General features: G+C 58.3%; 1 protein-coding gene and 2 long non-coding RNA genes across 7 annotated transcripts; 1 reads left to right on the forward strand and 2 right to left on the reverse strand.

Annotated features, from left to right (window-relative positions):
- On the forward strand, nt 1–27,253 carry MGAT3 (beta-1,4-mannosyl-glycoprotein 4-beta-N-acetylglucosaminyltransferase). 4 transcript variants are annotated; one of them, XM_065944257.1, is made up of 2 exons: nt 1–127; nt 25,466–27,253. In XM_065944257.1, the coding sequence occupies exon 2, from the start codon at nt 25,467–25,469 to the stop codon at nt 27,075–27,077; it is 1,611 nt and encodes a 536-aa protein (XP_065800329.1). In that variant the 5' UTR covers nt 1–127; nt 25,466; the 3' UTR covers nt 27,078–27,253. The 4 variants fall into 4 exon arrangements, with proteins under 4 accessions (XP_065800329.1, XP_065800320.1, XP_065800337.1 ...); XM_065944248.1 differs by lacking the exon at nt 1–127 and adding an exon at nt 9,290–9,374; XM_065944265.1 differs by lacking the exon at nt 1–127 and adding an exon at nt 13,367–13,449.
- LOC136174263 (uncharacterized) lies at nt 7,265–8,552 on the reverse strand. 2 transcript variants are annotated; one of them, XR_010664390.1, is made up of 3 exons: nt 8,421–8,552; nt 8,255–8,306; nt 7,265–8,146 (listed from the first exon to the last, which is right to left on the reverse strand). It is a non-coding gene; the product is annotated as an uncharacterized lncRNA (long non-coding RNA). The 2 variants fall into 2 exon arrangements; XR_010664391.1 differs by having other exon boundaries at nt 7,265–7,427; nt 7,659–8,306.
- LOC136160343 (uncharacterized) lies at nt 10,177–13,188 on the reverse strand. Its single transcript, XR_010661605.1, has 4 exons — nt 13,051–13,188; nt 12,599–12,934; nt 12,034–12,163; nt 10,177–10,941 (listed from the first exon to the last, which is right to left on the reverse strand). It is a non-coding gene; the product is annotated as an uncharacterized lncRNA (long non-coding RNA).
- Nucleotides 27,254–27,599: the final 346 nt, after the last annotated feature.

The following is a 27,599-nucleotide window of genomic DNA, read 5'->3' on the forward strand; positions in this document are numbered from 1 at the left end:
GCCGGAGCCCGGGATGGGGCGAGAGGTTGCGGCGGACGCCAGCATCTCCCCGCCGGGGGCCCCGGGGGCCGCGGAGCCGCCGCCGCCGCTGCTGCTGCCGCCGCTGCTGAGACCCGGCGGGCGATGGGTGAGTTGACCCTGGCGTCCTGAGGGCCCGCGTTGCAGCCCCCCGCATCCCGGCTCTCCCGGCCCTGCGCCTCCTCTTCCGCGCTCGCTGCGCCCCCCGCCCCCATCACAGCTCCCATAGCCCCCCTCCCCGAGTGTGACCTTTGGGGGCGGAGGCGGGAGCACTAGGCTGGGGGGTCTGGGTGGGGGCCGAGATGGGGGGCGGATGCTGGGGCAGCTACTCAGCTCTGGCACCCCCTCCCCCAACCCGGCTGCTCAGCTGAGCTTTCTGTGGCGGGGGAGGGCAAAGCCTCATTCCCTCGACCCCCCCTACCCCCACCCCCGGCCTGGGCAGGGGGCGTCCCCGAGGCTCCGGGTTTGAGCTAGGCTTTGTGCACCGCGCCCCCGACAAACCTCCCGCGCGCCGCGAGGCTGGGGATGGGAGGCCTCGGCTCCCGCCTTCCCCTACCCCCCGACCCCGGGCTGCGGCGCGGCGGCGGCCGAGGCCCTGGCGCTGTCGGGGTGCTGGGCAGATGCGGAGGCCGAGATCAGACCGAGGGAGGTGGAGAAAGAACCCCAACCCTTTCTGCTGGGGGGGCTCCCGCTCTTTCCACCGCACTGCCCAGGGCGGGGGAGGGAACCTGGCTGGGGGAGGGTGCTATAAATATCTGCAAATAGTGAGTTCTGGAACCGGGGGTGGGGAGGGGACTGCACCTGGGTTGTGTTGGGGGGGGGTGCCTGAGCTAGGGTGCCAGAGAGCCAGAGATGGGTCTCAGCCAGCCCTGGTGACCTGAGGTTGGGTGACTCTCTTTAGGCTCCAGGAGACTTCCTAGAAGTGGGCAGGACCACTGCCCCAGTGAGCTCTCTCTGGTCCCCCAGCCCCGGCTCTCTCTGGGTCCACATAGCACTCTACTCCTGGGCCACCAGCCCAGATCTGCCTCGATGGGGAAGACTTGTGTCACCTCCAGGGCAGTTACTAAAAATCCAGGCAATGGGCCAAGCCTGGGGATGGAAGGAAGAGCAAGACAAGTTCCTCCCCCCACCCCACCCCACTTCCCCCAATGCCCCACCCGGAGGAGCTGGCCATTCTGCAGGGTTATCAATGTTTCTGCCAGCTGAAGAGATAGACACAGGGTCCTGGGAAAGTTTGAAAAGGGGCCCTCAGCCCCCTCTCCCCTTGGGGGAGAGGGAACTTGCTGGAAGACATAAAAGGAAGCTGGAAGGGTTTGCTTGGGAGAGATAGTGGAAAGGGTATTCTGGGCAGAGGGATGGATAAGGCAAGGCTCCAAGATGTGCTAAGTGTGCTGAGAGCTGGAGGTGGGGGACAGCCAAAGCCCTGCTGGGGGCCGACATGAGAAGCCACTGGAGAGAGGGGAGCCGACTGGAGGAAGGGAAGACCAGGTGGAGGCGAGGTGGTGGGCCACCCCAGGGAGCTGCCTGAGGACAGCAAGGAGACTGGCTGGGCTGGCACCGGCGGGCCCAGCTGACCCCCTTCTGTGGGTCTGCACAGCGCCCTTAATGTGCTCAGGGCTACTTGACCCACATTGCTGATCACTTTCACTGAGATAGCCGGACCACCTCGGCCGGGCAGCCTTCTGAACCTCAGTTTCCATGTCTGACAAATGGGGAGATTCCTTCACTCAGTTGTGGTGAGGACTGCATGAGATGCTGCGTCTAACACGTACAGGTACACCCAGCACCTGAGACACCTAGGAAATGGCTGGCAGCTCCATGGGTATTTTTACCTGTGAAACAGGGATACTGATTCCAGCTGGCAAGCCATGTCCACTTGATGGTGAGGATTCTGTGAGGGCTGGCTGTGACCAGGAGGAAGCTGAGGCTTGGGGGAGCTGAGTGTTGCTGTCTTCCTTCTCGGAGGAGACAAAAGTAGCAGTGAAGAGTGACCCGGGCAGGGTAGTCTGCACGGACAGCCTCCTCTTGCCTATGTTGACACCCACCACCTTCTGGCCCCCACCCATGTCAATCAGGGGACTCTGCTCTGCTCCCCAAGGCCAATTTTTGTTCCCCAGGCCGGCACACGGTGCACCCCTTCCCAGCCAGCTCTCTAGTCTACCACATGGGAACAGGCTCCCTTCCAGAAGTTTCTTCAGATATTCTGGCCAACAAGCATGATATCCTCCTGCGAGGGGCACTTTGCTGGGTAGCCTGGTGGAGAGGACACGGGCCTTGCCCGCCAGAGATTCAAATCAAATTGGGCAGCAGGTACCCCTGGACACGTGGGCACAGATATCCATGGTCTGCCTAGCTCTGTGCTGGCTGCTTGCAGGTAGGGAACAGTCTCAATAACTGTGCCATGAGGCAGTCAAGTGCAGAAAGAGCAAAGATTCTAGATCCAGTGGCCCAGGTTCCGATTCTGATCCTGTCACTTCTTACCGTGTGACAGTAGACTCTGCTTCTCTGTGCCTCAGTTTCCGTATCTCTAAAATGGGGAAGATGCACACTATTGCTATTTGAAGAGCTTCATTCAGGTTCCAGTGAGCTTTCCGGTACAGCACCCAGGCGTTCGGTAGGTGCTTAATAAATAACAGTAGAACAAGGAGGAGAGTCCCCAGGAGCTGTTGGTCAGATAGACTTGAAGAGCGGCCATGTGATACTGTAGCTGCGGGGGGCTTGTTGGAGGGCACTGGACAGGCTGAGAGTGGGGTGAGAGATTACCCTGAATAAGCATCCACAGGGAGGAGGGCAGAGGGAATGGTGGGTATTCTCCTTCCCTCCACACCTCTGACCCTGCCTCTCTCCTCTCTAACTCCTCCCAGGGGCCCCCCTTGACCTTGGCCTGGGCCTTAGCATAGACTGGCCCGGCTGGACCCCATGCTTTAGCCCAACAGAGCTCTGAGATATGGTCCACACAGGCCCCAAACCTCAGATTCTATTCCTTTGCTTATGCTGTTCTCACTACCTGAATGTCTGTTCCTCCTTCTTTCCCCCGGCGCTCTGTTACTCACCAGAAGCCTCCACGTGATGCCAACATGTTTGTTATTGTGTGATCCTGACAGACAGTGAGCTCCATGGACCTACAGGAGCACAAATGAATGAGTGAATGAGTGAGTGAATGAATGAATGAATGTGTGATTATCAGCCCAAGGGAGCATCCCTCCTCTTTCTTCCACCTATTCCTCCTCCTTCTCCATCCCTGATCAAGGACACTGAACCTCCAGTGGACAGCCTCACTTGCAGCAGAATGGTCACAGGGACCTTGCTTGTCCCCATCTCCCAGAAGGGGAAAGAGGCTTCAGGAAGGGGTGAGAACTTCCCAAGGGCTGGAAGCAGGCCTGGGGGGGTGGAAGGGTGGTGGATCACCCTCACATGGTCTAGAATGGGCTGACAAGGGGCCCAAGGCCTTGCTCATAATCCAGAAAGTTAACAGGGAATACTTTTCCTTGCATTGCTGAAATTCCCCTGTTGGTTCACTTATTTTCATCTTATCTATAAAAATAAAATCGGAACAATAGGAATCATTCACACACCTAATTACTCTGTTGTCTTATGAGTTTAGAGCTTATTTGGCTAAGACTTTGGTTCCCACTGAAGTGGGAATCCTGGGGGTGGGGTGGGGTGGGGTACGGGGTGAAGGCCAGGACAGAAGGTAGGAGTCTGTGCTGATGCTGGGGTCTCCTGAGGGCCCGGCCTCTGGCTACTCCTCTAGGCAGGCCAGGAATTTCCCAGAAGGAGCAGGCCAGGCGGTCTGAGGTCTGAACTAGGGAGGGTGGCCAGAGGCCGTCTCTGAGATTCTGGATGCCAGAGACCCGAGATGGAGGACTTTCCAGTCATAATAATTTGCAGCTCTTTATCGAGCACTTACTATGTGCTGGGCGCTGGGCCAAAGCACTTTGTCTGCATTATCTCAGAGACACCTCCTAACTTCCCACGAGGTAGGTACTATTATTATCCCATTTGGCAATTCGAAGGGGCTGGGGACCCAGGGCCGGGAAGTGGCAGGGTTGGGATCCATCATATCCAGCCTGTAGGTCCCCAGCCTGTAGGATGGGGCTGCCTGTCCAGGCCCTTCCATCACCCAGAGATGACTGCTCTCTGCGGCTCGGACGCCTTGGACTGCCGCCTCACCCCACCCCGCCCTCCAGGCCACCCTCTTGGGGGCCCTGGGGCTGCCTGCTTCCTGCTCATAGGCCTGGGACCCTGCCTCAGGAGGGCCTGCTCAGCCTTGTCTGGGCACCAGGGGGATAGTATGGATTTTCCAGGCTCCCTGCCCCGCCCCACCAAGTCAGAATCCCACCCCGGCAGGGAGGGTTGGAAATCTATAGTTTTGAATCCCCTGGGGATTCTGAGGCCTGTGGACTTCAGGAACCACAGCTTGGCCCCATGAATTCCATGCTGCCTCACGAGACCCCTTCGGCCTCTGTGACTCAGCTGCTTCCTCTGTTCTCTCTGCCCCCACCCCCAGCTCTGTAACAACCACACTGTCCCACCCCTCCCATCCCTCCCTTCCCAAGCCCATTGCTTTTATCCCAGCACCTGCTGCCTCCACCTCCTCCAGGGAACAGGTCCCAGGCTGGGACCTGTATGGACCCCCCCCAGAGTCCACACTTAGCACTTTAGACAAGCCCGTCGTGGCCGCCCTCCTCTTTTACTGGGGGCCTGGCACGCGGTCTGGCTGAATCGAGGTGATTGGGGAAGAAGGACCAGGTGGGGGGGGCACTGATTCCTGGACTGGGCACACAGGCACCCTCTGGGGGGCTGGCACCGTGCCTCACACGAGGAGGCACTTGAGAAGTACTTAAGTGTTTGCTAAATGGTAATTCTGAGAGTGGAGGGTGAGGGCCACTTCTGGAAACGAGGCCGATTAGCCAGTTTAGGTGAATGATGGAAAAGGTGCCTCCCCGACCATCACCTGGGACTGTGCGTGTGTCGTAACTCATGTTTATGGCACGAATGGGAAGGAGATGCTTGTGCTTTCTGGCGTGATTTCGTTTCAGCATCTCAGGGGCGCTGCATCAGCTGCCCCACCCCGACCCAGGCTAGCAGCCCCGGGGCTGACTCCCCCTCTGGCCTGTACGGTGCTGTCCCTCTGTCTCCAAGTGCCCTTCCTCTCCTGACGCATCCATCCTATAAGATTCTTCCAGGAAGCCATGCGGCCTTCCTACTACCCCAGATTCCTGTCTGTCTGTGTTCATGGGAGGAGACCCTTGTGCAGGGAGGTCTGTTGAGGGCCTGGTGGAGGGGGGATGCTAGTGGAGTGGAACAGAGAGGACTGGGTCGGGGGACTGGGGTGGAGGTCACCAGGGCCAGCCGTGGGGCTTGCTCTGCTGTTCCTTGTGTCCAGGTGGCAAAGGGAGGGGGTTACTGGAAATATCAAGGGGCCTCCTGGTATGGCTCCTGGAAGCAACTGTGAAGCTCAGTCCAGCCAGTGATGGTCACCTCAGCCTAGAGAGGGGGCAAGACTGAGGCTGCCCATTTCACAGAGGGGACGTTGGGTCCCGGGGCGCTTGGCACTGACCCAGAGCTTTGTGGTCTGTAGGAGGAGTGCCCAGGACTGTGGGTTTGCAGCCCGCCCCCATTCCTTTCCCACACTGGAGTGTTTCTCAGTGGGGTCCTGGTCGGGGGTGGAGGAACAGGAGGCGAGGAGAGCAGAGTCCCCAAGGCTCAGGCCTGCCCTCTGGTCCTCTGGCGTGCAGACAAAGCTCCTTAGGAAAAATGCCTGTTGCCCCCAAACTGGCGGGAAATCCATGCCAATAGTTCATTCCAGCAAAAAGGTGCTCAGGAAAAAAGTCTACAAGCACTTAGGCTACAGTGTTAGCCTAGGAGTGGCAGGTTGGTGAGTGGTATCATTCTGTCTCTTTCTCTGTGATGTCCAGATTCCCCAGAATGTATGAGAAATGAAGTTAGGTTCTAAGAGAGATAAGAAAAGGGGCTGTGAGAACAGCCAGCTCCCCATTTGTTGGATTCTGGGGTCCCTGCTCATGAGTAGCCTCCAGGAAGGCTGGCTGTGGGGTCTCAGGGTAGGAGTTGCCCGGCCCCAGGGACGTCCCCCAGAACAGGTGCACTGGAGGCACACAGCGTCTGTCTCTCTCGTTCCTGGAAACTGGGTCAATGAGAGTCCAGGCCAGGGGGTACTGGGATGCCGCGCCCCAAGAATTCCGTCCACACGTCCGACCTCCTTCCTGTGGCCCCAGTCCAGCCTCTGCACCTCTTCCCCTGCACACCCCACATTCCTGCCTCGGGGCCATTACTGTGCTGGACTCTTCACCCGGAAGGCCAGCCCACTCCACCCAGGTGTTGCCATTCACCTAGGAAGCCACCCCTGCCCCTTCCAACCAGAGGCGACCCCGGGGCTGCTGACATTACTGTCCCCCCAACCCCTGTGCCCAGTGGATTGACTGTCCCCTGACTGACCCCGTCTCTAAGTGCATTTCCGGCAGTCCTTCTGAGCCATGGTCAAGTTCTCCACCTGAGGTCATGGTCTTCCCAATGACAGCTGAGCCCCGATTCCCCGTGGGGACTCGATCTCTGTCTCCACCGCGGCCCCTGACTCTGTCCTTGGTACAAAGCAGTCGTTCGTTCGTTCTCTGTGCCGGGGGCTGGGCTACATTCCAGGGCAGGGTGTGCTCATGTCTGTGTTTTTGTGCCTTTTTTTTTTTTTTTGGTGAGTTACCTGGTGCACGCACACAGCAGGAGCACCTCCATCATCCGAAGGCATGTCCCTTAGGCTGCGCCCGTGTGTGATCCCGTCACCCCCAGCGTGCCTCGCTGATTCTTCCAGCAAGCGTTTATTCAGTGCCCACAAGGAGGTGCCAGGCTCTGACCCAGAAGCTGAGTGGCCCAAGGTCTCTGCCCTTGGGAAGTGCCTGTCTCGTGGGGCCATTACAGAGCGGGCTGGTGGGGAATGGAGCCCGGTAGGCATGGGGGGTGGTCAGGACGGCATCCTGGGGTGACAAGGAGAGGGGTGGGGAGGGGCATTCCTGCCAGGGCTGTGGGTGTGCTCCGCGATCCCGCCATGGCCCTGGGAGCCCAGCGGGCCCTCCTTGCTGGTTTCGCTGTTCTAGGACCACGGAGCCCTGGGCTGTGAGCGCTGCTGCTAGTGCTAGGAGGAGGGCACAGTGCCCTGAAGAGGGAGTGTGTTGGCTGGAGAACCGGGGCTGCAGAACTTTCTTTTTAAAAAATTATTTATTTATTTTTGGCTGTACCGGGTCTTCGTTGCTCAAGGGTTTTCTCTAGTTGGGGCGCATGGGCTTCCCGTCGTGGTGGTGTCTTGCCGTGGAGCATGGCCTCTGGGCGTGCTGGCTTCAGCAGTTGCAGCACTCGGACTCAGTAGTTGCGCTGCACGGGCTTGGTTGCTCCGCAGCCTGTGGAATCTTCCCGGACCGGGGATTGAACCCATGTCCCCTGCGTTGGCAGGTGGATTCTTATCCACTGTACCACCCGGGCAGTCTCTCCAGCTACAGAACTTTCTATGAGAGGCAAGCCTTGGAACTAGAACCCAGAACACAGCACCCAGAAAGTAGGAACCCCCTCCCCAAATTCAGACCAGGGAAACTAGGAGATGGAACTTGGAGAGGGAACATGGAACAGCAAACCTAGAATGCGGCCTGTTGGAATGTGGAATGCTGATATGGGTCAAGCTGGAAGGTCATGTCTGTGCCCCCAGGGGTCAGTGGGAAACTGAGGTCCAGAGAGAATGGGGAGGCCCTTATATAGGGGAGCAGCAATGGGCATGCACGTGGTCTCCGCTGAGCCAGTCCCTTCCTGTGGCCTCCTTGGATGAGGCACGTCCGCTCTCTAAGCCCCGGTTTCCCTGTCTGTGAAGTAGGCTTGTGAAGATGAGCTAGGATGAAGCGCACCGCCTGGGAAGGGGACGCTGCTCTTGGTGCTCAGGGTCTCCCGGGACGTTAGCGGAATTGCCGAGGCCGGGACCCCAGCCACCTGGTCCCTGGCATGACCTTCTTACCTGTGGTGACGGTTCTGTCCCTAGTATTTCATTCCCTGTCTCCTGCCCCATGGTAGGCGGGAAATCTGAGCACCAGCCTGTTCCAGAATGCTCCGTGGATCCAGTGGGCAGGAAGAACTAAGTCATTATTGGGCAAGAACAGATTGGTAGCACCCGTGAAATTAAGGAGCAGGGGCCCAGTGCCGGCAGCCCTGTATGATATGCCCTCCAGTGGTGACGGCTTACGGAGAGTGCCTGGTGGGGACAGTCAGGTCCTGACCCAGGGATGCTGTAGCCCCTTGCAGGCCGGGTAGGACAGAAGAATCAGGGAGGAAAAAGAGAAAAGGCTCATTGTTTAGCCTCCAGGAGGCTCACCAGGTGCCCAGAGCCACAGAGCCAAACAGCTGTGTACCTGCTCAGGACTGCACCCAGCAGGAGGTTAAATATGGTGCTCAGATTGCCGCCTCGGGGCCAGGTGCAGCCCCCAAACCCTCCGGGGAGCCTGCATGCAGCATTACCAGCTTCCCTTTCACGCCGCCTCAGACACGCCTGGAGAGAGTGGGAGTTTTGCTTGGGGTCGCAGAGCTGGGGGTGGCAGAGCCGGGGCTCAAGCCCATTTCCTCCCTCAGCAGCAGCCGCTTGCGCACCTACTACTGTGTGCCAGGCCTGGATTGGGCACTGGGCATAGAGTGGCGAGCCATGGTGGGAAGGATCGTAACCTGCTCGAAGCGGTTGCTTCACTTCCCACCTTCCCACCATCCCTCCTCACAGACATCAGGCGTCACGCTGCTCAGAGCATTCTGAGGATGGAGTCTCAGAACTGTGTCTCCCTTTACCACCAGCCCGTTGGAAGGGACCCTTAGGATGCACGTAGATGAGCCCCTTCACTGGGGCGTCCTGAGCGCGAGTTCACACGGAAGACAGAGCTAGGAGTTGCAGCCACCTTTCCAAGCCCCCGACCAGACCTGAGAGCCCGGCGGCACTAACTGAAAAGTACAGTGTGTGGATTTGCGGGGTGGGTGGGGGTCTTTCATTCATTCATTCTCCAAGCCTCTGTGTCAGGCGCTGGGCTGAAGCTGAGGACCCCAGGGCATTGGGGGGCCAGGCCAGGGTTGAGATGGCTTGGCTCTGTCCACAGGCTAGGGTCAGAGAGGCCTGGAGGAAGTCAAGTCCAGTTCAGCTGAACCCTCCCGAGTCCGGCGTGGGGCCGGGGACTGTAAAATTACACAGAAACCTGGAGCCTCCTGAGAGATCTGGACTTTATCCTGAGGGCCAGGCTGGGAGGGGCAGCGTCAGATGTGGCTCCTGCCTGGCTCCAGGGCACCTGGCCGAGAGCCCCCCTAGGAAGGCCGCAGCTGCTGTCCAGGTGAGTGCCGGCAGTGGCACAGCCAGCAGGAGACGGGGCACAGGGTGAGGGTGGGGCTTGAGAGGTTTCAGGGCACGGAATAGACCCGCCTTGGTGACCGGCGTGTGGGGTCAGCGAGAGGGAGGCTTTAGGGTGGCTCCTGGGGTCCTGGCATGGGCTCCCGGGTGGCAGCTCACATCACCAACGGGGCGCAGAAAGAGGCAAGTTGGTAACGGCCGCGGTTGTCCTCGTCCTCGGTGCCAGGCTCAGGTCACGGGTCATCGGCTCAGGTTGTTAGAACAACCGTTGGAGTGAGTTCTTTACGCCTGTCTTGCGGCCGAGGGTGGCAGGCAGGCATGATGGGAACTGACTGTAAAGCCCAGGTCCCTGCCCTCCCTGCAGCCCGTCCCGGATCCCGTGGGGTCTGCCCGTCTGTGTCCCTCAGCCCAGCCGGCGCTCGGGCCTCCCGCTTGCACAGGTGCACCCTGTCCCCCCGCCCTATGCACGTGGGGAGGTGCCCGTGGGAAACCTTCCACTCCCACTGCCTAGGAACACAGGGACCAACCTCTGCCTGGGTCCTGTGCCTGGGCACCCCCACCACCCTGGGCATGGGCACCCTCTTACCCCCCCGCCCCCCGGCACAGGCACTCTCCCACCCCGACCTCCCAGGGTGCAACGCCTGGGACAAAGTTCCTCCAGCTGCAGCTTGACTCTCTTACCCACCCAGCCTGTGCAAGAGAAAGCACGTGAGGACAGAGAAGGGGTGGGGCGGGTGGGGCGGGCCCTCCCCTCCCCTCCCCTCCCCTCCCCTCCCCTCCCCTCCCCTCCCCTCCCCTCCCCTCCCCCACTCAGGCCTTCTGGGCTGGAGATGGAGCTGAGAGGCTCGGAACTGAAGTGGCCCTTTGTACATTGTCCCTGGAGGATGGGCGAGCCTGAGCGGGAGGGGCTGGCACTGCTGGGGCTGCCTGCCTGGGAAGGATGGCGCTGATCTCAGCAGGGCTGGGGGCAGGGAAGGGGCAAGCGGAGAGCATCCTGCTAGGCGAGGCAGTGCACCGGTGGGCCGGGTGCCCCAGGCACCTCCAAGCCGGGTTGATACTTGCCACCGGGGACTCTAGCATCACTTCTCATCCGGGTTCCGGTCCTCACTCAGCAGCTGTTTGTGGAGCTCCTGCTGCAGGCCCGGGCTTTCCCTTAGGGAGTGGGGAGCAGCAGGGACTGGCGACTGTGGCCCGTGGTGACCCTGCTCTCCTGTTATTGACATTCCAAGCGAGCAGGGTGTGGGTGGGAGAGACAGACCACTAACACATAAACAAGGAGACAGATCACTTCCGCAGTGAGGAGTGTGTGGAGCCCATGACCGGGAGGGGACCACTGCTTTAGCTGGTTGGTCAGGAAGGCCCCCCTGAGCAGCAGCCGGCATGTGGAGATCCGAGGGAAGGGCATTCTGGGTGGAGGGAACAGTCCGGGCGAGGACCCTGAGACAGGTGAGCCTGGGGTGCGGAAGGGACGGGAGGCAGGGACTGTGGCCGGAGGCACGTGGACGAGGGACGTGAGGTCAGCAAAGATGCAGGGACCAGATGGCCAGAACCTGTGGGTACAGGAAGGAGTTGGGATTTTATTCTGAGTGCAGTGAGCGTTCAGAGCAGGGGGATGTGGCCTGATGGGGCCTCTGCAGTGACAGAACTGGTGGGGCTCAATGCCAAAGGAAAACGTAGGGCCTTTGTTCACAAATTGAGAATTTCAAGAGAGGGGACTTCCCTGCCAGTCCAGTGGTTAGGACTCTGCGCTTTCACTGCAGGGGGCATGGGTTCAATCCCTGGCTGGGAAACTAAGATCCCACTTGCCCGGAGGTGGCCAAAACAAAAAAATTTCAAGACGAAGAAAGATATAGGCAAGAGGGAGACCAGTGAGGAGGACAAGGAGGAGGGGCCTTTTGGAGGGAAGTGCCAACTGGCCTACCAGCATCCCTGCCAGGCCATCCAGGCACACAGAGGGCATGTCATGTGGAGAGCGGGCATTGACCCCAGCCTGGAAGCTCCGCGGACTGGTCTCTCTCTTTGGGTGTTATCCTGTTTAATCCTCCTGGGGTGAGGGGCTGGGGTGGTCCCACATTGCAGATGAGGGACTCTGAGGTTCAGGGATATTATGTGACCTGCCCAGGATCGCACAGGCGTTCGAAGGCATGGGGGCCAGATTTGAGAAGAGTGCCTCTGGAGTCTGGATTCCGGGCAGCTGCTGCCCGAATCGCAGTGCCCTGCCCCGCCTCCTGAGAGATGGGGCTGGGGGCGTCTCCTACCGCGCTGGGCCTGGAAATGAGTTCCCGCTCTCATAGAGGCAGAAGGTGCTCAGCCCCGGCCTGACCGGTTTTGTTTCTCCTCGCTGTGAGCCTGATCTCTGTTCCATAGATGTGGACACTGAGGCGGGGTAGGGCCGTCTGCTCTGGCCACCCTCTCGCCTGACGGGCCAGGGCGGGTCATTTGGGTCTGGAAGGACAAGCAGCTGGGAGGTGGGCCAAGAGCTGCAGGCCCGAGATGCAGGAGTCTCTGGGGGAGTCTCCTCCCCACTGGCTTTGGTGGGCTCCATAAAGATGTGGGTAAACTCTGGGAGTGATGGGACAGGGAGGCCTGGCGTGCTGCAGTCCATGGGGTTGCAAAGAGTCGGACACGAATGAGCGACTGACCTGAACTGATAAAGATATGAGCAATAGGCCTGCATGAGGCGGGCTTCTGTCCACATTCCGTGAAAGCTGAGCAGCGTGTTCCTGTCCTGTACTGGAAGGAGCTGGGTTCTTCTCCATCCTTCAATCAGCTCTATTAATGATTAATAGTCCGCCTGAGTCATTATTGCAGGCCTGCGCTCCCCTCCCTGCTGCCTCGGCCCCACCCTGGCTGGACCCTGGCCTCCTCCCCCCTTCCTCCCCGTTCCAGCACTGCATGGCACCCCGCCTCTCCCAGCCCCTCTCTCTCTGCAGAGAGAGCCCTTGGGCCGGCCCCCCACACGGGAATGTCCTCTCAACTCTCCTCACTCGGGTCTTCAGCCACCCGACTGGATTGGGCTGTGGGGTAAACAGACAGAACGACAGGACGGTTCCCTCAGGCAGATGGGGGCTCCTGAGCAGTCGGGGTTTGAAGCCCCCCCGACCCGTGCTGAGAGATGAAGGCTAAGCTGGGGGGTGCGTAGGGGGTGGGGAGAAGGGAGTCCCAGGGGTGTGGAAAGAGTGTTTAAAGACTTCTAACGCATCCCACCTCCAGCAGCACCAATGCTGGCAGTTCTGCCGGCCATGCTTCTCCGGCGCCAGGGCCAGCTTCATGTCTTGACCCTCTCTGGAGGACCCTGGAGAGGGCCGTTCCTAACACAGAGAACTAAGGCCCTGGCCCACGATGGACTTGGACGTGGAGCCAGGCAGTAGAGTAGCACGCTGATTTCTGATCCGTGGGCACCCTCAGAGAGTCAGGGCAGTATCAGTTCAGTCGCTCGGTTGTGTCCGACTCTCTGCGACCCCATGGACTGCAGCACGCCAGGCCTCCCTGTCCATCACCAACTCCCGGAGTTTACTCAGACTCACGTCCGTTGAGTCGGTCCTGGGAATCAGGGCAGGGTTCACAGTGACCTTCCACCCAGAGAGGGAGCAGGGGCAGGCCCCCAGAGGAGCTGGGCTTGCAGTTTCCCGAGCGCAGGGTACCAGTAGGCCCCTCACCTGCGAGATGGAAACCCCAGGTTCTCCACCTCCTTGGCCCCTGGCTCTGGGGAGCGGCTCCGTCAGGGTGGGGCTGCCTCGCCCTGCCCTGCCGCCCGGTTATCTGTTTGTACCTCAGTGGATGAGGAGACTGAGGCCCGGACAAGTGGGAGGAGGTGGAGCCAGGAAGTCACCCCCTGTGAAGGGCAGAGCTGGCGCCAGGCCAGGCCGAGGCGGCCCATCACGTAGCCACCTACCTTCCTGCGGCCTGCGCGCGGCCTGCGGGGTGGGGACCGCCCTCAGGGAGGAAGCAGCTGCTGTCCGGCCGTGGGCGCCGGGCACTGGGTCGGGCAGCGCCTTGCAGCCGCTGGAACAGGACGCTGCCTCACCTGTGGCTTCCCACCCTGGGGTCCGGGGCAGGTACCGGGTCAGGGGAGGGGAGGATGGGCCTGGGGGCTCCAGGGAGGGGCCAGGCAGAGAGCAAGGCAGGGGAGGGTGGTGGGGAGCGGAAAGCCCCAGGGTCCAGGTCGGACACTCTGCTGCCACTTAGAGGGGGAGTCAGGCTGGGCACTCCGACCCTGAACTTCTTTTTTCACCTGTGATGGCGCTGGCGGCTAATGACAGGATCCAATTGGAGCAAAAGTACTTAGTGTCCCTGCCAGAGGGTGGCTCCGGGATAGGCCTCAGGTGGGCTAGCTTCTTCCGCCCATATTGGCAACAGGCTGGTGGCGATGGCTGTGGGCACAGGAGCCCGGGGGTCCCCAGGCCATGTGGTCAGGCCCAACTGGCAAACAGCAAGCAAACAGAAACCCCCGAGTGGGGGTGCAATTGTGTGGTTCCCTCACTGAGTTCCGGGCCAGTAGGACCAGGGAGAAGATAATGGGGAAGGTGGGGATAAAAACTGAAGAGAGGGTGTGGGCAGGGGGCAGCAAGAGTCAGGTCCTCTGAGAGGTTTCAGGCCCCCAGAGCTCCTGAAGTCCAGGCCTGGCCTCAGAGGTTCCCCAACTTTTTGGAGCACCAGACCCCCTTCAAGCTACTGGAGACTGTAACATGGGACCCTGTTCAGGGTGATCTGTTCCATTGGAGTTGGATAAGGGGCTGGGAAAGGGCCCTGGGGCTCCCTCAGCCTTTCTCAGGAAACTCTTAAGTTTTGTGAAATGTGTGGGTTGTTTTTTTTTTTTTTAATTTTTATTTATTATTTGGCTGTGCTGGGTCTTAGTTGTGGCACGAGAGATCTTTAGTTGTGGCATGCAAACTCTTAGTTGCGACATGTGGGATCTAGTTCCCTGACCAGGGATCGAACCCGGGACCTGCATTGGGAAGTGCAGCGTCTTAGCCACTGGACCACCAGGGAAGTCCCTGAAATGCAGTTTGAAGTCAACGCAGGCCAACCTTGCAGAGCATCTCAGGGTGGGGTGGGAGGACTCACATCGTTACAGCGGAAGGGGAGGGAAGCTGCCAGTCAAGGGGGTTTGGGAGGGTGCAGCTGTCCTGGGTGTGGGGCTCTGGGGCTGGTCCAGGCACGTGCCAGAGCCAGGGACTGTGACCCACAGACTCAGGCCCACGGACTCCTGCTGGAGGCCCCTCCCCAGGTAAGGCTCAGTGCGGCAGCCTAGCCTTTGTCCTGGAAATCCTGAGTAAGGAGTCGCAGAGGTGGTGTACGGGCTCCACTTCCTCCCAGCTGGTGGCTTCTGGCAGAACTTTCCAAGGTTGATGGGAGGCTATCTCTGATCAACACTATCAGTTTTCTATAAATCCAGCATTTATAGGAAGTTAGGTCTCCTAATCCTTAAGTTTGGTCCCCCTGAGGGTACATGTGTGAGAAACTCCACTTTGTATACCCTCTGGTTCTATTTTATTTATATAGTTTTGGCCGCGTGGCATGCGGGATCTTAGTTCCCCGACCAGGGATCGAACCCATGACCCCTGCCTTGGGAGCATGGAGTCTTAACCACTTAAGCCCACGAAGTCCTCCTCTGGTTCTATTTTAGACTGAAAGTTTTGCACATGCCTTGGGATTGCTGATCCAAGAGGGTGCTGACCAAGATGGGTCCCCAGGCTTCTGCCCTAGCCGCCCCCGAAGTGTGGGGAAGGTCTGTGCCACCCCTCGAGGCCCCGAACCCCTCCCCAGGCTTGGGGCCCCTGCTTTGCTGCCCCTGCGCTGGAGTTCCCAACACACCGACTTCTGTGCCCTAGGCCCAGGGCCTGGGCTGCTGTCCCCAGTCTGCATGGTGGCTCCTTCTCGACCTTGGGTCTCCGCTGAAGGGTCCTCTCCTTGGGAGGCCCTCCCTGACACCTGGCATCCTCCGTTGGTTGGTTTTCTCATTTGTCCTCTGTCCCTCCCCTGGACTGAGCTCTATGAGGACCTCCTCCCCCAACCTGGCTCCCTGCTGCACCCCCGGCTCCATTGCCAGGAGCCAGTCTGCTCTCTCCACCCACCCCAGGGCAGGCAGAAGCACCAGGGGCCTGATGGTGGCCCTTACATCTCCCAAGGCCCTCTCACAGCCCCCGGGGGCCTTCCCTCCACCCTGCCCCTGTGCCCCTCCACCCCCACGGCTACATGGCCCTGCTGAAGTGAATGGACGCAGCCAGATCCTTGGGCCTGAAATTCCACCCTAGTGCACCTCCCTCTGTTGTTCAGTTGCTCAGTCGTGTCTGACTCTTTGTGACCCCACAGACTGCAGCACACCAGGCTTCTCTGTCCTTCACTATCTCCTGGAGCTTGCTCAAACTCATGTCCCTGGAGTCAGTGATGCCACCAAACCATCTCATCCTCTGCCGCCCCCTTCTCCTGCCCTCAATGTTTCCCAGCATCGGGGTCTTTCCCAATGAGTCGGCTCTTTGCATCAGGTGGCCAAAGTAGTGGCCAAAGTATTGGCCAAAGCTTTTCCCTCTGGCTTGCCCCAAACACTCGCTGAATGTCTCTCTGTCTGTCTGGGCCCCAGGCTGGGTGTGGGGAGCGCAGGCCCACCTGACTTAGGAGAACAGTGTGGGGACAGAGGTGGGCGAGGCAGGGGATGAGGCCTGTTGGTGCCAAGGGTGACAGACGCAAAGCAGGGGCTGGGGGAGATGGACACCCCTGGTTCTGTGGCCCCCTGGTCATAGCCGGGGGCAGTTAGGGTTAGGGCTGGGGCACCTTGGGGGTGCCTTGCTTTGGGAACACCTGTTCTCGGCGCCCACAGGGCCCTTTCTGTGGGATGTTTGTAGGTCTCTGCATCCAGTCCCTCTCCTCATCCCCAGAGCCACCCTGGAGTCCCCGCTTCCACCTCAGAGGCCTCAGTGGTCTCCCTCCTCCCGTGACAGATGTTCCCCATGTGCCCCTCACCAGCTGTTGTCTCACACACACACCTCCTGTTGCAGGCACTTCAGATACGCAGACCCCTCACCACTGCCCCATGATGCGGCCCTGTCATCGCTCCATTTCACTGGTGAGGAAGCTGAGGCCCAGGGAAGTGGCGAGGCCCTGCCATCTGGCTGCAGGGTCTGGATGCTGCCTCAGGTGGCCTCTGTGCAGATCCAGGCCTAGCCACCCCCTTCCCCCGCTCCCCCAGCTCGAGTCAGCCTGTGTCCCTGCCTGGCACGGGCCAGGGGCACCAGCTGGTCCCTCACGGCTCTGCTCCCGCTCTTCCACCTTCCCAGACCTTCCCCAGGCCCTGCTTTCAGCCCCTTCTTGGTCCCGGCATGTCTGGGCTCCCCCGAGGGCAGCGTGCCTCCTCCGGCTGCCTCCCTCAGTCGCCTGGTATTTAGCAGTTAGTGTTAGTCGCTCAGACGCTCAGACGTGTTTGACTCTTCGCAACCCCATGGAGTCCTCTGTCCATGGGATTCTCCAGGCAAGAATACTGGAGCGGGTAGCCATTCCCTTCTCCAGGGGATCTTCTCCACCCAGGGATGGAACCCAGGTCTCCCGCATTGCAGGCCGATTCTTCACCATCTGAGCCACCAGTCTTTCCGTAGTTCTTAATCCAGGCCCCCACACCCTGGAGCCAAGCCAGCAGAGAAAGTGGGGTCCAGAGCCTTGTGCCCCGGGAAGTGGCCTCAGTGCCCCGTCTGGCTGGTCCAAGAACTGGCTCCCGGTGTGGCTCTGCCTGGCCGTTGTTCTGGGGCTCGGTTCCCTTATCTGTGGATGGGGAGAGCGGCAGCTGTGCCCCACCCCCACCCCCACCCCACCCCGGTAAACAGGTTTTGCCAGGATATTCCAGTCACCTGGGCAGATGGAGTCCTTCCCTTGAGCCGATTCCCTCTCTCCAAGGGATGCCAGGGGAGCAGAATTCTTGGGGACTGAGGGTCCTGGTGCACCAGACCCACCCTCAGCCATTCTTGTCCAGCCCAGGGCAGGACTCCCAAATCTGCAACCCCACTGCACTCCAGGTCTTCCTGTTGGCATGTGCAGGATGCTCGGGGAGCCTCAGTCTTCCATCTCATCTTCATTCCCACAAGCCCTGGGTGGCAGAGTGAGTAGCTTAACCTCTCGAAGTCCCATGTTTCTTCATCTTTGAAATGGAGACCCACGTACCTTCCTTCAGGCTCAGCCCCGGGAATTTTTTTCTCCAGCAGTGCCCCTGATTTTTTCTCCAGCCCTTGGATCGGGCAGCCTGGCTCATAGCAGGTTCTTGGTAAATGTGCACCAGCAGCCTGGGTGATGTGCTGGCTGTCAAGTGACCCCGGGTGTAGGCTTGCTCCTTGTGGAGCCGGCCTGATGGATATGAACCAAAGGAATGAATAAAATAAGGAGATGACTCAGCATCAGCTGTTTCTCCCACCTTGCCAGAGCTCTGGGATCCGTCATGTTCTGTAGCCACCTCCTTGGCCCGTCTCTCCTCCATGTGGGATCGGGGAACCTCATGTCGGAAAGACCCTTATTTAGTTCCAGACTCAGAGGGAGGTGGTTGCCATCTTCTGGTCCCTGAGACACTGGTTTCCTCTGCTGAGCCCCAAGGAAGAACCCGGAAGTGGTGGCAGAAGCTCCAGGGAAGCTGATTGAGGCCAATAGAAAGAAGAATTTCTAGCAGCCCAAACGGCCTGGAATGGGCGGTACTCAGAATTGGATAAGCAGAGGCCAGATGGGCACGCGGGAGGGGCACTGACCTGGGCCAAGAGGTTTGGCTCTGAAAGCCAGATAAGTCACTGAGAATGCGCTGTAAGGTGATGGGTGCCAGTCAGCTGTAAGGAGCCCCCCCACCTCAAATTGGCCCAGTCATTTACAAAGCTGGCCAGGAGCAAAGCCTGGCACACGGAGCTAGGCAGAGCCCTTGGGTACTGTAGAGCAGAACTAGAATGGGGTGCAAGGCAGAACTTCGGCTCAGTCAAGATGCCCGCTGAAGCACATGGCAGCTGGTGAGAGTCCACCTGAAGGTACTTTTGGGTTGCGGGCTGTAGATTCCTACTAGGAGTGGAGAGAGAGGTGGGCTGTGCAACCTCCAAGATTTCCCCCATGGATATTCCAAGAGTGCCCTGAGCACCTCCTGGGTGTCAGACCTGTTCACTGCTGGCCCCCTCTGCCAGCCGGAGGAGTTGGGTGCCCCGTGGCTGCTCCCAAGATGAGGACACCAGGGATCACAGCTGTCAGCAAGGTGTTGTGAGGCAGATGGGGTAGGGGGCCAGAGGGTGGTGGACAGGGGGCATGGCCGTTAGGACAGAAGCTGCAAGACCACAGCGGAGGCTGGCAGGGGCCAGGGCGAGGCCGGCCAAGGGCCGAGCTAGGACCCTGGTCAGCGCATGTGAGCTCAGGACCATGGAGAGCGCCACAGGAGCCTGGTCACCAGGTGAAAGCTGTCGGTGCATCCACACCGGGAGGCTGCCGCCCGCCTGACTAGCACACGAGTCACAGCCCGTGGCCTCCAGGGAGCACCCGTCTTCTCTCTGGCTGGCAGCCCCCACTGGACGCAGCCTGAGCCCAGACCCCAAGGCCGTGACTGGGTCGTGGGCTTTGGGCTCATCATCCTTCTCTCACCTCACAAGCTTATCAAGCAGAGGCCGGGGGAAGAGGTCACAAGAAGGAGGGAGGAGCAGGAAGAGGCAGGGTAGAAAGCCAATCTGTTCAGCTGGAACCATCCGAGCACGGCCACGGCTGTGAGTCAGTGCAGAAAGAGGAGGCCCAGGGTGGGCTGGTCCTGCCAGCATCCTGGGTCTGGGTCAGCTTCCTGCGGCCATGATTATCTGACTGTCGGGAAGCATCCGGTCCATTCCCATCACCTTCCTGCAAGAGACCCAGGGCCCTGAGGCTGGTGCAACCCACGAAGTGAGTGAATGAGTGGGTGTGCTTGTGTGTGTGTGTGTGTGTGTGTGGCCAGGGGTCTTTTAGGGAGGCTTCCAGAGAGTTTTCTAGTTCTTCCCTCCTTTCTGTGGAGCCCCAGTGGGGCCCAGGGAAGCAGGGCACTGTCTTCCAGCCCATCTTCCATCAGACTCAGGTTCTGACCAGGCTCCAGCTGAGCGCCCCCACTCGACTCCTTGCTGCGGTTAAACAAGAAAGCACCCACCAAGCCCCAGGCCCTGCCCAGGGCTCAGCTCTGGTCGAGCCTGTGCGCCTGCTGCCCCCTCCTCCCAGCTGAAGGCCCTCCCTACTCTTCTTCCAGGTGGGGGAATAACAGTAGCGGTAAGAAGAGCTAATGCTTATTGGGTTCTTACGCTGTGCTAGGAGCTTCATGTGGGTTATTATTGAACCCTCATTTTCTAGATGAGCCAAAGAAGGAAAGTTACTTTCACCTGCCCAAAGGCCACGCAGATAGAAAATGGCAGAGCCAGAGGTTTGAGCTGGGCTATCTGGTTCTAGGCTCTGTGCGCACACAGGTAGCGGCTCTGGTTGAAGCTCGCTCCATGACAGCTCCCTGCCCCTGGGGGTTCGTGTCCAGAGACAAGGAGACAGATGGATGGGGAGATGGGCTCAGCGCTGGGAAGAAGGGACAGGGCGGGATGGGGCTCTGGATTGGTCTCTCTGATTCGATGTCTTCATTTGAAGTGGGCAAGGCACTTAGAGAGGACCCTGCAGAGACAAGAGCTGCCTCCAGCCCAGCTCTATCATTTTCCATCTCCATGGAAGTGGTTGAGGGATGACTTCCGCCCCAGTCAAAGGTGGGTCCATCCTGCAGGTCCTGGAGTCACCGAGGGTGACTCGTTGCTCACACTTCACGCCGGGTCTGACCGCTGCCTGCACCCCACCTCTCACCCAGACAGTGCCGCAGCCTCCTCGCCATCCTCCCTGCTCTGTTCCGGTGACCGTCGGTTCTCAGCAGAGCAGCCCAGCTGAGCCCGGACGCTTAGCATCCTCCTGTGAAAGCCGCACTCCAGCACTCCATTCCGCTGCCCCTCCTCCCTTGTCTTCTGGCCTCACTCTTTTTAAGGCCCGCTCTGGGCACCTGATTACCTCTGAACCTGCCTGCTCTTAGCCTTTACCATTTTATTTTTCTCCAGAGCACGTCTTTTTAACATACCGTATGATTTGGCTCATTTTAGTTGCCACAGCCCCGCACCCCGCTCGCCCTGCACCAGCTCCGTGAGGCGGGGGCTCTTGCGTTCCTGATTTGCTGTGCTCCCAGGGCCAGTGCAGCGCCTGGCACTCAGCCAGCTCTCAATAAGTAGTCACTGAGTAAATGGAGGAGATGGGTTGGGTGACACTCTGCAGGGGGTCACGTGGGTCAAATGCAGTGGTGGCTGTTCCATCCATGGACTGTCTTTACTGGTCACTGGTGGACTCTCCATGGGACCCTTATCACCCGACTTGGGCTGAACTTGGCAGATGGAAGGGACCCAGGACAGCTTTACCACTGGATGAGATCCCACCACTGACCCCACAGGATTGAGTCCGACCCTTACTAATTGTGTGTCACTGAGCAAGTTATACCATCGCTCTGGCCTCGGTCTCCTCATCTGTAAAATGGGAAAGAGTAGTACCTGCTGCATGGTGGGGGGATCCGGTGAGGACAACATGTGGTGTGCTCGGGACAGTAGCTGGCCTGTAAGTGTCGGTGACCATCAGCTTTATCGGTACACCTGATGGTTCTAGATGAAGCTTTATAATGGAGGGAGAGATGCTGAAGCGGGGGCCTAGCTTGGTTCCACAGCTTTAGTCCGCAGCCAGGCCAGAAGCACCAAGGAGGGCTGTGGTCTCAGATGTAAGGAAGCAGAGCCTGGTTCGGTAACAGAACTTACCTTCAGGTCCGATTCAGTCGCCTTCCTAATATCCTTTGGGGAAAGTCTTGCCATCTTTCTGAGTCTCAGTTTCCCCATCTGTGAAAACGGTGGTCAAAATCCTCAGTCTCCCTGGGTGGTCAAGACTTACATGAGACCCCAGTGCCGATGATTATTTATTTATTTGGTTTCTTGTTTATAGGCCACTCAGTCTATAAAATGTATTTGAAAATAGTTGAAGATAAGATAAAAAGAGATCAGGCCAAGAACAAGTTCAACAACAAAAAACCCCCCAACCCAGACAGCTGTGTGTAACAGTGTCCCAGAAAACTTGGCCTCTGAGGCTCTGCCTTGCTCTGGGCCAGCCTCTGTGTCTGTCAGCCTCCCAGCAGCTCGAGCCACGAGTGAGACACACTCTACTCCGTGATTCTTGGCAGCAAGCCGGGCTGGGGCCTTATCACACGGCTTCACCCTGAAGGCCCTTGCAATTCAGAGGGGGACCCCCAGGCACTGGAGAGTCTGTCCTCCAAAGGGCACAGCTGGCCAGGGGTAACTAGATCCTGAAAGCCAATCTGATGGGGGAGCTGAGGGGCAGCTGGGTCAGTGTGACCTCAGCAGGGCTGTGGGGGCCCCTTGCCTGAGTTTCTCTTACCTTCCTGGGGCCTGTGTTCACTGCTGCCAGGAGATTTTGTCTGAGTGGCAGCCCCCGCCTTGCCCTTCACCGCTCATGGCCAGTTCAGTCCAGGGAGGGCTGGGATTGGGGTGTCTCACAGAGACAGGCTGCAAGTGGGGAGCAATGATCCACCAGAAGGATGGGGCTGCCTTGCCAGGTCCTAACAGCCCTCAGGAGGATCACTCTGGAGACCTCTGCCATGCTGATCTCAGTCTGCAGTGTCGCCTCGTGCCTGGTCCCTGCCCCAGCAAGAGCTCCCATCCTCCTGCCTCTACAGGCCTCAGCCCTTTGCCACTCCGTTCACCCCGCCGGCCTGGTCTGCCTTTGCAAGAGCAGGGCTAGAATCTGTGGTGGGGACAGGAGCTCCTTCCCGCCTCCCCCAAAGCCAGTGGAGACCAGTCCCCGCCTCTGCCCTGGGGCAGCTGACATTTAGCAGAGGTCAGGCCCCCACCCCTGATTGTCCTGCCTCCTGCAGTCAGCTGTGCCAACCCCGCCTGAGGCCAGGCTCCAAGGGGTCAGCATTTAAACCAGAGGAGGGGGGACATCTGGGTCTTGAGGGCACAAGTACCACCCTGGCCAGCAGGATCGGCAAACTCGACTGCTCCTCACTAGCGTGCTCGGGACTCCTCACCAAGGTGAGGCCAGGGAGGGTGGTCCTTCCTCCCCAACATGAAAGGGTGGGAGGAGATGGTCCTTAAGGCTTGCATGATTGTGCGCCTTATGACCATGTAGTTTAGAGAAAATTTATGTTAGAGCCTTTCAGCCTTGAACTTTGAAAGAAGTAGAAATCTGTTGAATACCTGCTGTACACCAGGAACTCTGTACCCATTTCACAGATGTAGTAACCAAGGTTCAGAATGGTGAGGAGCTTGGCTTAAGTTAGGAAAGGAAGGGGAGAGTATAACAAGAAGATGCTGAAATGACCTAGAGGAAGAACCAGAAACATAAGGAGAAGCCACAGAAAGAAACCTTTTAAGGGAAAGGACAGTGCCCCCCATCCCTGCCTCAGGGAGGTCTATGGAAGGGAAAAGAAAACACGAGTTTCTGTCCTAGCCCCTCCTCTGACTGTAGGTCACTCCAGCCAAGGCACTGGTCATGAACTCAGCCATGCCTGACTCTTTGCAGCCCCATGGACTGTAGCCCTCCAGGCTCCTCTGCCCATGGAATTTTCCAGGCAAGAATCCTCGAGTGGAGTGCCATTCCCTTCTCCAGGCGATCTTTCCAACCCAGGGATCGAACCTGAGTCTCTTACATCTGTTGTGCGGGCAGGCAGATTCTTTACCACGCAGTGCCACCTGGGAAGGCACTGGTCTGACTTGGCCACGTGGGTGTAACCTCCTGGCCGCTGTGCCCTCTTCCCTGGGCTGTGTGGTGAGCTCAGAGGTGCTGCACAGGCTCGCTCATGGGATAAAGAGCATGACTGGGTTAAGTGTGGGGTCCAGTTTAGAGTAATGCGAGCCTTTCAGTTTCTTAGCTGTGACCCCCACACTGTGGCAATGTAAGTGTCCACACTCGGGGAGACAGGGTGAGGGGTGTAAAGGAACCCTCTGAACTATCTTTGCAACTTTTCTGATAAGCTACAAATATTCTAAAAAAAGGTGTTTTTTTTTTTAATTGTGAAAAACAATATATATGGCTCTCCATTCCACAACCATAAACTAATTGATAAACTGTGCAAACAAGTAGAGAATGGTCATAATCACGATCCTTAGAGAATGATTCATTCCAAATGAGTATGGAATAGGTGAAATTTAAAAGGAAATAGTAGATTTATTTCTACTGACATGAAAATCTCTTTAACCTGTCGTTGATTGAGGAAAACCACTTGATTGGATGAACATTCAATAGAATAATAATTATAAAAAATATTAAGCTGAGAACAGAAAAAATGCATATAAAACCAGTGATGCATCTCAAGCAGATAAATATTTATGGCTGGATATCAGTCAACTGTCCTGCATGGGGCAATGAAGGAGTTGTTATTCAGTCACTCAGTTGTGTCTGACTCTTTGCAACCTCATGGACTACGGCACCCCAGGCTTCCCTTGTCCTTCACTATCTCCTGGAGTTTGCTCAAACCCATGTCCATTAAGCTGGTGATGCCATCCAACCATCTCATCCTCTATCATCCCCTTCTCCTCCTGCCTGCAATTTTCCCCAGTATCAGAGTCTTTTCCAATGAGTCGACTCTTCGCAGCCAGTGGCTAAAATATTGGAGCTTCAGCTTCAGCATCAGTTCTTCCATTGAATATTCAGGGTTGATTTCCTTTAGGATTGACTAGTTTCACCTCCTTGCTGTCCACGGGACTCTTAAGAGTCTTCTCCAGCACCAGGATTCAAAAGCATAAATTCTTGTGTGCTTAGCCTGCTTTATGGTCCAACTCTCACTTCTGTACATGACTTTTGGCAAAACCATAGCTTTGACTATATGGACCTTTGCTGGCAAAGTGATGTCTCTGCTTTTTAAATATACTGTCTAGGTTTGTCATAGCTTTCCTTCCAAGATGCAAGCATCTTTTAATTTCGGGGTTGCAGTCACCATCCTCTGGATAACTTTTTCTTAATTTTGTTCATTAAATATGTTAGAAGTGTTCCCTTGAGACCTGGGAATTTTTTTCAGTGAAAAGGGTTTGTTAATATAGTCACACACACACACACACACACAACGATAAAGAGACAGACAGATAGACAGAAGGAGAAAGCATCCTGGACAGTGCAGGGAAGGGACCCCATGTCTGCAACCTACAACCCACTCTCCCCCTCCCTTAGGGCCTGTAAGCCCCCTGGGGCAGGTTCTGCATTGCAGGGTTGAGCTTCTCCCAGGACGCATTCTGTTCCTGGAGTAAAGCCCAGCGATGCAGCTGGTACAGTCATGGTGGGGTGGTCCAGGTGCTGGAACCCACTGCTGTTTTGCCAAAAGTTTTACTTTCCTTTTAGTAAACTTTTTCAAAGGATTCCTTTGAAACCACTCTTGCACACAAATAAACAATTTCAATTTTCTATAGAAGATGATTTAATTTCAACATACAATCATTAAAAGAAATAGAAACAATAGAGAGAAGTAGAAACATATATATCACCACATTGGGCCAACAACCTACCTCCAGACTTGACCATCTTTGGGAAGTCCCTGCAATCTGGAGTCCCAAATGGGAAGGGTCTTGGGCGGTTCACACACCCCATGGGTGATAATCCAAATGGAAGCTTTGAGGGCTCCTGCTTATAATCCCAGGCCACAACCTGATACCATCAGCTGTTTGTGTTAAAAAATGCAGCTCTGGGTTGTCTTTTTTTGTTTTTGTTTTTTAACTTTTACAATGCTGTTTGTTTCACCTTGTGAGTCACAGGATTTCATTAGACCCCAGGGGGTTGGCCAGACCTCCAGGGGCTCAAGAACCCCAAGACCCATTCCCTTTCTTATTTAAAGTGCTGCCTGACTTGCTGTGCTTGCGGGCAGGCAGGGAATCCAGGCAGTGTGCAAGCAGGCCAGAGGCCTGCTCTCTTGCTTCTGAAGCCTGAACACGACTTTTTCTACTTTAATTTCCCTAGTTTCATTCCCTCCCTCAGGAGAAGAGCCTCAGGCTCCCCTCGCCAGGTCTGCAGACTCCTGACCGCCCTGCTTTCTCCCGTTTCCTGCAGGATGAAGATGAAACGCTACAAGCTGTTTCTCATGTTCTGTATGGCCGGCCTGTGTCTCATCTCCTTCCTGCACTTCTTTAAGACCCTGTCCTATGTCACCTTCCCCCGCGAACTGGCCTCTCTCAGCCCTAACCTGGTGTCCAGCTTCTTCTGGAACAATGCCCCGGTCACACCCCAGGCCAGCCCAGAGCCGGGTAGCCCCGACCTGCTGCGGACCCCGCTCTATTCCCACTCACCCCTGCTCCAGCCGCTGTCGCCGAGCAAGGCCACGGAGGAGCTCCACCGGATGGACTTCGTGCTGCCCGAGGACACCACCGAGTACTTCGTCCGCACCAAGGCCGGGGGCGTCTGCTTCAAGCCAGGTACCAAGATGCTGGAGAAGCCCCCATCGGGGCGGCCAGAGGAGAAGATGGAGGCAGGCGACGGCGCGTCGTCGGCGGCCCGGGGCCCAGGCCGGCAGCTGCTGAGCGCCCGGGAGCGAGCAGGGGGCCGCGGCGGTGCGCGGCGCAAGTGGGTGGAGTGCGTGTGCCTCCCGGGCTGGCACGGGCCGAGTTGTGGCGTGCCCACCGTGGTGCAGTACTCCAACCTGCCCACCAAGGAGCGCCTGGTGCCCCGGGAGGTGCCGCGACGGGTCATCAACGCCATCAACATCAACCACGAGTTCGACTTGCTGGACGTGCGCTTCCACGAGCTGGGCGACGTGGTGGACGCCTTCGTGGTGTGCGAGTCCAACTTCACGGCCTACGGGGAGCCGCGGCCGCTCAAGTTCCGCGAGATGCTGACCAACGGCAGCTTCGAGTACATCCGGCACAAGGTGCTGTACGTCTTCCTGGACCACTTCCCGCTGGGCGGGCGGCAGGACGGCTGGATCGCCGACGACTACCTGCGCACCTTCTTGACGCAGGACGGCGTGTCGCGGCTGCGCAACCTGCGGCCCGACGACGTCTTCATCATCGACGACGCCGACGAGATCCCCGCGCGCGACGGCGTGCTGTTCCTCAAGCTCTACGACGGCTGGACGGAGCCCTTCGCCTTCCACATGCGCAAGTCGCTGTACGGCTTCTTCTGGAAGCAGCCGGGCACGCTGGAGGTGGTGTCGGGCTGCACGGTGGACATGCTGCAGACGGTGTACGGGCTGGACGGCATCCGCCTGCGCCGCCGCCAGTACTACACCATGCCCAACTTCCGCCAGTACGAGAACCGCACGGGCCACATCCTGGTGCAGTGGTCGCTAGGCAGCCCCCTGCACTTCGCCGGCTGGCACTGCTCCTGGTGCTTCACGCCCGAGGGCATCTACTTCAAGCTGGTGTCAGCCCAGAACGGCGACTTCCCCCGCTGGGGCGACTACGAGGACAAGCGGGACCTCAACTACATCCGGAGCCTGATCCGCACGGGGGGCTGGTTCGACGGCACGCAGCAGGAGTACCCACCGGCCGACCCCAGCGAGCACATGTACGCCCCCAAATACCTGCTGAAGAACTACGACCAGTTCCGCTACCTGCTGGACAACCCCTACCAGGAGCCCAAGAGCACAGCGGCCGGTGGGCGGCGGAACAAGGGTTCGGAGGGAAGGCCACCCGCCCGGGGCACATTGGATGTGGTTGAAGGCTAAAGCTGCATGATCTTACAGGGCCCGTGGCAGGGTGGGGGTGCGGTGGGGTGTTGGCACCTGCCCCTTCTATTGTTACCTTTTTGCCTCCTTTTACCCTCTGGGTGGTTCGTCAGAGGACCGGAAGTGGAAGGTGGGGGAGGCTTTCCTACTCAACGCCCTGTGAGCTCAGAAAACACCCTTCCTCACCAGGGGAGGAGAGCAGGTGCTACCGCCCCCAGGAGTGCTGCGGCTGGGAGGTGCCCGCAGAGAGCGCAGGAGGGTTACTGGGGAGGAGGGGTGGGTGGGCAGGGTGGGGGAGGGAGCCTGCAGGAACGCCCTAGGGCAGCCAAGTGGGGCGCCGCAGTCCCCTCCAGGGAGAAGAAGCCCACCATTTGGCCTCCTGGGGCTTTGGACCCACGGTAGGAAGGGAGAGATGCCAGGAGTTCCCAGGGCTCTGTAAATAGTCGCATTCGGGCCCTGGACGAAGCAGGGACACCAAGGTGGGAGGGAATGAAAACGGCAGCTGGGAAGAAGCTCCAGTGG

This window comes from Muntiacus reevesi, chromosome 1 (assembly GCF_963930625.1).
Source record: "Muntiacus reevesi chromosome 1, mMunRee1.1, whole genome shotgun sequence".
Classification (NCBI taxonomy): Eukaryota; Metazoa; Chordata; class Mammalia; order Artiodactyla; family Cervidae; genus Muntiacus; species Muntiacus reevesi.